The sequence below is a fragment of the Engraulis encrasicolus genome, chromosome 16 (genome assembly GCF_034702125.1).
Source record: "Engraulis encrasicolus isolate BLACKSEA-1 chromosome 16, IST_EnEncr_1.0, whole genome shotgun sequence".
Lineage (NCBI taxonomy): Eukaryota > Metazoa > Chordata > Actinopteri > Clupeiformes > Engraulidae > Engraulis > Engraulis encrasicolus.
Genome location: NC_085872.1, coordinates 8525333 through 8535332, shown reverse-complemented (window position 1 = coordinate 8535332; position 10000 = coordinate 8525333). Strand labels below are relative to the sequence as shown.

General features: G+C 45.0%; 1 protein-coding gene across 2 annotated transcripts in view; it reads left to right on the top strand.

The window, feature by feature from the left end:
* The window catches only part of LOC134465091 (ephrin type-B receptor 1), a 307413-nt gene that overhangs the window by 271364 nt on the left and 26049 nt on the right, over positions 1-10000 (top strand). For both annotated transcript variants that reach the window (XM_063218530.1, XM_063218529.1), the window contains exons 11-12: positions 959-1206; positions 5578-5793. In XM_063218530.1, coding sequence (XP_063074600.1) covers positions 959-1206; positions 5578-5793 — 464 coding nt within the window. The remainder of the gene's footprint in view (positions 1-958; positions 1207-5577; positions 5794-10000) is intronic.

The window sequence follows — 10000 nt, the reverse complement described above, 5'->3', positions numbered from 1 at the left end:
GATTGAAACCAGTGTACAATGTACAATGAGTCAATGGATTAGTAGTTAGTTTAAATATCAAACATTTGGAAGAAACAGAACTGAGATGAAACATTTTGATCAGTCATCATGTTTCCCAAAAGTACCACAATAGCACAGTGATCTATTAACAAGTAATATTTAAAGTTTAAAGTAATGTGTAATTTCAGTGTGTAATTTTAGTCGTTTATTTTCAAAATGTATGCTGTCAATTCAGAAATTTGATCTACATCTGTATTTTTACTTAATCATAAACTAATATACAAATGAATGTTAATTCAAAATGGTGGACGGACACCTATTTAGGAATGAAAAGTGGAAATGTCCAAGTCAGAATTAATACGTAGAAATTGGCGGTGGTGGTAAATGTTCATTAAAAAGATAACGTTTGTGAATGGGCAGCATGAACTCTGGTCATAAACTACTGAAAAATTACACGCTCTACCCGTCTATCTTCAAATAAAAATGAACTAGCCTGCTTCAAAGCCGTGACGGTTAACTGGAGCTGCCTTGTTCACTGGCGAGAAAATGAGCATCTGACAGACGTATTTTTGTGATATGGACGGCGTTATAGACAAGTCTGCTGAGGATTTGGACTCACTGAAGCATATGCCCTCCCTGGAGGATTGGAAATCACTGGAGGATAGTCCTCTTGTGTAGCTTGATGAGAAAGTACCCCCAGAAGTAGCAGAGCAACCAAACTTCCAGAGTTTTCAAACCCTATTTAAACTATTTTCCATTTGCAGAGGACCTTAACATATCATTTGGGATTCAGACAGCATATGAAAAACTTTTTCGTTATCAGTGTTTACACACCAGAGATAAGCAACAGGAAGATGATATGCTATTTGAAGATTGGTCTAGATAATAACCCATTCATGCTCTGTCTCCTCCTCCTCCTCCTCCTCCTCTTCTTCTTCCTCATCCTCTTGCTCTCCAGGTGAATTTGGCGAGGTGTACAAGGGCCGTCTGAAACTTCCCGGCAAGAGGGAGATCTATGTAGCCATCAAGACGCTCAAGGCTGGCTACTCAGAGAAGCAGAGGCGGGACTTCCTGTCCGAGGCGAGCATCATGGGCCAGTTCGACCACCCCAACATCATCCGCCTGGAGGGCGTGGTCACCAAGAGCCGGCCGGTCATGATCGTCACCGAGTTCATGGAGAACGGCGCGCTGGACTCCTTCCTCAGGGTGGGTGGATGAAACGAGGTGGGAGGCAGACACTCACTGCCTATGCCTCTGCCGCTGCCTCCACACGTGTTGTTTTGTGAGAGACACTACACACATACTACTACTGTACAGGCTGATTCCTTGAGTCAAAATATGTGTTGTCACCTGACTCAAGGACTCAGTAGCGATACAAAGAAATAGTGTGAATTTAGGACTGATTTAAAAAAAGGGTTTTACGTTTCTCCAAATTCAAAACACAGCTCATATTTATGTCTATGTGTAAAGGCTGAAAATCCTGATTCCTTGAACAGAATCCATCCCGGGTATTTATTATAGCCCGTCACTGAGACAACTGATGCTAATTAGTTTTCCTAATGATATTACATTCTAATTAACTCCAAGGCTAGGTAGAGAGACTAATAAGCGATATCAATGGTTTCAAATGTGTAGGTAGAACCTAATCATGGCAGAGCTGCTACTCTCCGAACGCAGGATTTTACAGCTCTGCATATAATGACACCAATATGTCCACAGTATTGTGTAAAGACACATACACTTATATCAATGTCATATATATATCATATCATGCAAACTGTAATTAGATGTGCGATGAGTAAGGTCAATTCCACACTAAAGATGTTACGATTGGTTTAATTGAAGCACAGTCTTGTGAAGCTAATTTCAATAACAATGTAATTCCCTTAAGGAACCCATTGATGGTTCAAAGACAAACATAATAAAAATACCATATATATTTATCCGTATGTATAGAGGTAATTTCTCAGAAGTAACAGAATAATTATTTGAGTCTGGATAGACAATATTAATTGGTTTTGACAAGAATGTGGACCTTGTTAAACAGCCTGCTGCTTTGTTATGGCGTTAAATAGCAACAGACCAGCGCAGTACTAACAAGTGCTACAAACCTTAATTAGCCAAAAGTGGATACGAACATATCCACTGAATATAAATTCACATCCAGTCCATTTCACCTAACATGGTACAACAAATAAAATCTTTCCAAAGCTGGACAGAGATGAATTCCTCCATTATAACCCATTGAATTTTTGACTGTACATATTGACTGTGACAGTTTTGCCATTAAATGAATTACACCATCATGTAATTACATAAGGCCACCTCTATTTCATGCCGAAGCATGATTCAAGAGAATGACAATGGAATACACAATGTCATCTTTATAAACCCATATATCACCAGTGTAGCCTATTTTGTCTCGCACCTTTATGTGTTTCTGTCAACAGTGTCATCTATGATGCATTTCTTTACTGCCTGGCTGTAACTTTTGCCACTTCTTTTGCCAAAATATCTTGCCACTTGAATTTTTCATACTTTGGAAGGGACACCATGTGCAGAAGTGTCTGGTCTTAGTGAGCTGCGGTGTCATTAAACCAAGGCAGCGACTCCTCCATCATTGAAAGAGACAAGTCAGAAAGTAGAGCAAATATTTCAGACTTAAGTCTACCATTGTGGGAGACAAGAGCACAGAACAACTACGGGAAGACTGAGACCCCAACTTTTTTGAGTTAACCGGACTAGACATAGGCATAAAGTTGTGCAGGAGTTTTGCAACCTTCCAGTGTGATGAAGCTGTTTGTATAGGCATGCCACATGTACCCAAGATGCATTGTTCAAACATGTTAACATGTGTCACTGATCACCATCGGAGGTCACTTGAGTCTTTATGGCACAGTGAATTTACCAAGATAGTGTGGATGCATATACAGTAGGGGTATCACCAGGTTATGGGCTAGGGGGTGGTAAAATGAGTTCAGTGGCCCGGTCTTGACCACTGGCCCTTTGTGGAAACTTAAAGGTAGTTTTCGAGTTGCTCAATATTTCTTGTGATGCCTTAGATGAGAGGCAAGATTGCTTTTGTTGTTCAAAAGATAGGCTTTCGTACAGGTTCCTTTAGAGTGCATTACTGTCTGGGACAGAAGGCATGTAAAATGATCATAAACAGAGTCCGATACTTGGTGTTTCATAGTAGAACCATGTACATACAGGCAGGGAATCCATTCCTACGCTCTTTTTGGAATCATTCCCAGCTTTACAAAGAGATCCTAGCTGTATCTTACATGCTTTGAAATTTTAATCAATGTGTTAATTATGCTGTGCGTTGTTAATTAGTTAATATGTTTACTTTTAATCAAGTAGACTTAATGTTAATAATTCATTAGGCACATCCAGTGATTATAAAATATCAATATTTTTTGAAGAGCCACGGTACGCAAGTGATGGGGGGTAAACCAGCCGTTGGCTAGGCCAGTATCAAACAGTTTTTCTGAAGAACAAATGCTGATATTGCTTTTAAGTACAGGTTCACCACAAGGTCATGCATGTTTATATTATATTTGGCCGCACAAAGAATTACAGTATATATTACATTTAATTATTAGAGTGCATGGTATTATTAGTACTGTAATGCATTGGTATTTCTGATTAAACACGTCTCATTTTGAACAGGAGGTACATAGAGATACTGTGAAGATATAGAGATGCATGGATGTTTCTGTTTACTTTGGAATTTGTCTTTTTTGACACAGACTTATCACACATTTTAGTAGTTATGCCTGGAAGCGGCTACAATTGCATTCTTAAACAGCGCTCTTTCATTTCTGCCCCAAGAGTTTGTCGAGAATTCTAGTGCAGGTCTGGCGAGGCTTAAGATGTAAAGACTTCCGTTTGCTTGTTTGCAGACAGGCATTGAGATAGAGCTTTGCCCATCACATGCAATTCACATTTCCCATTTGAAAACTGCGGAGATAAGTCTTGCTCATGGGCATGCACAAGCTAAAGCCTCGCCAGTGTCCTTAATCATGAGTTAGAACACACACACACACACACACACACAAACACACACACACACACACACACACACACACACACACACACACACACACACACACACACACACACACACACACACACACACACACACACACACACACACACACACACACACACACGCACAAGCACACACACACACACACACGCACATACAAACACACATACACAAAGAGAGAGAGAGAGAGAGAGAGAGAAAGGGAGAGATACAGAGAAATAAGGGAGATAAGACATCTGTAAATACGCCTGACTACTGTTGGATAAGAATAAATGGGGCTCCAACACCGCCCGATAGAGATGCAGCTTCTTCATTAAGCGTTTGAGTGATGAGGACAAGAGCATCTGTTGCCGGAGCGCGGTGTGTTACATTGCGGTGCGGTGTAATGCATTGCGGTGCGATGCGATGCGGTGTGGTGCGGGGCGGTGCGTTCTTCCCCCTCCTCCCACAAATGTGCGTCGTTCTGTATCCTCCTCTTCTGTTTGGCCACTCACGCCTGCACGCAGTCATCTAATAGACTCCATTTGCCTCCTTTTCCTCAGCACTGTCATGCGGTGCGAGAGAATATACTGCTTAATCAATGTTCAGGCCCATTCCCTCCACAACCCCCACCTCCAACAACCCATCCAGCCCTACCCAGCCCCCCAATCTCATGGATTGGTTTTCTCTCAGCTTTGATCTAGCGCCGGTTTAAAGAGCCCCTTTGAAGTTGGCTTTGCTTGCCGCCACATCCGACTTGTGTTCCCATCGATCTTCCTACCCCCGTGTTTGCGAGTGAGCGCCGGGTTCAAAGAATGCTCTTCAGACATGGACGGAGGTGGGGCTTTGCTGAGGCGGGTGCAAGGTAGAGGTGGTGGTGGCGGCAGTGGTGGGACAAGGTTTATCTGCCTTCTAAGCTCAAAGACCCACATATTCATGTCTTTCAGCATGTTGTGAATGTTGGTTTTTTTCATTCAGATTAGTCTTTTCAAGAGCAAGACCATAGGGGAAATGAAATTCTCATTCTGTGTGAGAGAGAGTAGACGGGCAGAAGGCAGAAAGAGAGAGATTGAGAAAGAAGAGACTTTGGAGGACCAGCTAATTTTCAATCTGTCAGTTGTAGCGTTCAAAAGGGAAGTGTGCAGTAGTATGAAGGGCAGGCGGGTTACATATGAAGCCTTTGATGCTCCGATTCTCAGCAAGCACCCTCAGCCTCCCTATGGCTTGGCGAGACCAGCTAACGGTACATTGACTGACCACTCACCACCCGATGAGAGCTCATACAGAATGAAAAGTGTCCAGGGCTACACTAGAGAGAAGGGGGCTCTGACCTTCACCAAATGACCTCCCTTAGTGCCTCGTAAATATAATGTGAGGGTGGTGTTGAGGATACGGGATGGAGGGGATTTTGGTTGGAGGGGCAAGACTGAACCACCTCTGGCAGCTGTGTGTGACATTTTGCCTTTGTTTTTGTCATCCTCTCCCAATGTTCTCTATTTTCATACACTTCCTCACCCACCCTCTCACCTCCCCTGAACCTAATACAGCAAAACGATGGCCAGTTCACGGTGATCCAGCTGGTGGGCATGCTGCGTGGCATCGCGGCGGGCATGAAGTACCTGTCGGAGATGAACTACGTGCACCGTGACCTGGCCGCGCGCAACATCCTGGTCAACAGCAACCTGGTCTGCAAGGTGTCCGACTTCGGCCTCTCCCGCTACCTGCAGGATGACACCTCTGACCCCACCTACACCAGCTCCCTGGTAAGGAATGGATACGTATGCACACACACACACACACACACACACACACACACACACACACACACACACACACACACACACACACACACACACACACACACACACACCACACACACACACACACACACGCACACGCACGCACACGCACACGCACACACACGCACACACACACACACACACACTTATTCATCTCCAACCTGGTCAGGAAATTGTCAGACTTCTGCCTCCCACGATACCTCTGACCTAACCTACGTCAGCTCCCTGGTAAGGTTTAACCTCCCTCACAGTCTTGTTCTTGGACTCATGATCCCTTGTTCTCTGTCCTGGCGAGATGCCATGCCCTTTTGAATAGCTAGCCTGTAGCCTCAATTATGGAAATGTGTACCATATATTTACCAAAGCACTAACGGAATACAGTGTTATTTAGACACACACACACACACACACACACACACACACACACACACACACACACACACACACACACACACACACACACACACACACACACACACACACACACACACACACACACACACACACACACACACACACACACACACACACACACACAAAAGTGAGTGGTCATGACTGTTGGGATTGCAGTGCTACGCTAGCTGCAAGGGGGTGATGTGCTGTACTGATTTAAATGCATCTGAGGCGTTGAGTTTTTGAGTTGAAGACAACACACACATGCTGACTGCTGCAGGACTCCAATCAGCAGCAGCCAGCCTTCCCAGACATCTCATCTCATCTGGTCTCGTCTCATTCATTATTGCTTTCCGCACCCGGGAAGCATGCTCCCATATTAGGCGTAGTGGGGGCTAAGATCTGTGCTTATTAACTGAAAATATTAAATAAAATGGGAAAAAAGTTGAAAAACAAGTCCAGAACATAGTGTAGCGCGAGGGTCTGCAATTGCCTGGCTTCCTGACTCCACTCATGAGGAGCTGCCTTTCATGTTTATGGATGATTTAGCACGGCAATCTTTTGGTGCCTTCAGGAGGCAGCTTTGTTGTTGTTGTTGCTGTTGTGAGTACATGCATGTTGGTCTGCATGTGCAGGTTAGGAACAGAGAGAGAGAGAGAGAGAGAGAGAGAGAGAGAGAGAGAGAGAGAGAGAGAGAGAGAAAGAGAGAGAGGGAAAGAGAGAGAGAGAGAGAGAGAGAGACAGAGAGAGAGAGAGAGAGAGAGAGAGAGAAAGACAGAGAGAGAGAGAGGGAAAGAGAGAGAGAGAGAGAGAGAGAGAGAGAGAGAGAAAGACAGAGAGAGAGAGAGAGCACATGCGAGAGAGAGGGCGAGAGAGAGAGAGAGAGAGAGAGAGAGAGACAGAGAGAGAGAGAGAGAGAGAAACAGACAGACAGAGACAGCAAGAGAGAAATAATAGTACAACAGAGAGAGACAGAGTAACAAAGAGACAGACCGACAGAGAGACAGCCGTCGAGGGAATGTGATTAGCCTCACAATGGCTCAAACGTTTGTCAAAGACAGGAGGACCACATATGCAGGTGGCACCCTCCGAGACCCTCCAGACCTTTTATTGAAGGCAACCCAACGCCTGCTGCATAATCACCTCCCTTTGTGTGGTGGGCCTGCCTCTGCCCAGCACTGTCTGTGTCTGACTTCGCATGTAAGGCTGGCTTTTTCCTCTGTGGATTATTAGAAAGAAGGATGTAAAAATAGATGCCGGAGCCTTAGGCTCCTCCAGGTGAAGTGTAATGGCATACAGGGCTGCTGCTGCTCATGGTGCTGCTGCTGGTGGTGGTGGTGGTGGTGTAAAGATGGTGCAAAGAACTGAGCAGCAGACACACACACACACAGCAAAAAAAAACTCTGCCGTGGAGACTGTTGATTGACAGCAAGCTGAACTACAAGTGTGAACAGGGTGTTAAAATGGCTGGAAGTGATTTTTGTCATCCGCCTATCCATCCATCCATCCGTCTATCCATCCATCTATCCATCCATCTATTCATCTATCTATCCATCCATCCAGCCAGCCAGCCAGCCAGCCAGCCTGCCAGTCAGTCAGCAGTTTAATTACCCCCTGGGCCAGTCTCACCTCAGGGTTAGCGGAGCTGCCTGCCGTCATTATGTTTTGGCAGGTCTACGGTCGCACTCTTTGCACCCCCTTTCATTTTGCAGTGCCGGCATAGCAGTGAGCAGAGGGCTGCACTATGTATGCAAATAATTACGCAGATAAATGCTGTACATTTTAATCTCTATAAATTATTCTCTGTATTCTGGCTATGTTGTTCAACACAGGAAAGTGTGTTGTTGTTGGAAGTTTTGCAGGTTAATAATACTGTACTTAAATATGCAGGACTTGTTCAACATGCATGTTCCCATCTCTGTGTGTGTGTGTGTGTGTGTGTGTGTGTGTGTGTGTGTGTGTGTGTGTGTGTGTGTGTGTGTGTGTGTGTGTGTGTGTGTGTGTGTGTGTGTGTGTGTGTGTGTGTGTGTGTGTGTGTGTGTGTGTGTGTGTGTGTGTGTGTGTGTGTGTGTGTGTGTGTGTGAATGTACGTATACGTGTGTGCGCGTACTCCATGTTCCAGTGTTCAAGTGTGATTAAAATTGTGAGAGCGAGATGCCTCTCTGAATGACTGGGTCGATGTCTTCTCTGCACTGCTCCGCCCTGGCCAAGTGCAAACCCTGGCCTGCAAGGTGCTCGCATGGGGACCCCTGCACTGCACGCTGCGGATCCTTGAGTCGGCTAAGTTTGCCGTTAATTAAGCCAGCCCACGGCAGGCCCTCAGCTTTGGCGACCTCGACCGTTATGAGCCAAGCGCAGGCAATCTCAGAGCAAGGCCGTAGCACGCTAGCCAAGGCCACGAGAATCACAAGGAAATTACATCGCGCTGACAGCGCCTGATTTACCTCTGTAGTGACCTCCTCCCTTAAATTAATACCCTTCTTCTTTTTCTTTCCTCCCTCCTCTTTTCTTTTTTTTGCCTCTCTGTAAGTTTTTTTTTTTTTTTTGCTGTACTGCCCGCCAATTAAGTTTGCAGCATGGCTCTAGGAAGCGCTGCTGTTGTATGGGTGTATGGACGCTTAATTGCATTTCATTAACCTTACGGTTCAGTCAGAGCCCTGGGCTCGCCCTCGCATTGGTATACTGCATATGAGAGAGGCTTTGAGTGCGTGTGCGTGTGCGTGTGCGTGTGCGTGTGCGTGTGTTAGGGGGTGATGCATGTCTGTTTCCACGTGTGTATGTGTGATTAAGTGTGTGTTGGGGTTTTGCGCACAATATTGGAACCTAGTAGACACCAGGGAAAATAAATGATATAGGTTATTAATATAAAATCTCCATCCATCCATCCATACATCAATCCATCCATCAATTCATCCATCCATCCCTGTGTAACTCTATCCATCATCCACTCACCTATCCATATCTTCCTCCAGCCATCCCTCCTTCAGTGCATTCACCTGTCTGATACTTTGACTTCATCCCCTCATAGAGGAGTAGTCTATGTGAGGGATTTGCTTGTGTTCAGCTGTGCTACAAGTTTACAGGCAGCTTGGTGAGTAGAGGTCACTCTGGAGTGGCGTCCAGGGCACCCTCTCCCATCTCTTGCTCAAGCCCAGCTGAGAGGTGAGGTCATGGGGGGATCTCATCTGTCAGCCCTCGCTGACCCTCCAGGGACTCTTGGTTAGCTGCGCTCCACTGCTTCTAGCAGCTGTTTGTTTATCCGCTCCTGTGCTCCATTTGCATTGTACTCTCTTTTCTTTTCTTTTCTTTTCTTTTCTTTTCTTTTCTTTTCTTTTCTTTCTTTCTTTCTTTCTTTCTTTCTTTCTTTCTTTCTTTCTTTCTTTCTTTCTTTCTTTCTTTCTTTCTTTCTTTCTTGTCCCAGCATATGGCCACTGCCTTCTGCTGCTTTAATTTTTCATTTCGTTCACCTTTGTGTGCTTCTGTTCCTTCATTAGACGGCTGGACCGTGTGGAAAACAGCGACACTCTAACACCTCCCTTTTGGAAAATTGTAGATTTATTGGATTCAACCAGGTGCTCTAAGCAGAGGAATCTGGTTTACGTTTTCTTCTATCACTAGATTTTAAAAAATGTGTAGGAGGCAATTTGGTTTCACCATACTGCTGCTGTCCATTAGGGAAGCATTAAACTGATGCCCTTGATTGACTGGCACTGCTGCTAAGCACTTGTTCAGCAGTCTTCTGCATCTGTGGGCCATTGGACACAGGACAGCCCGTGGC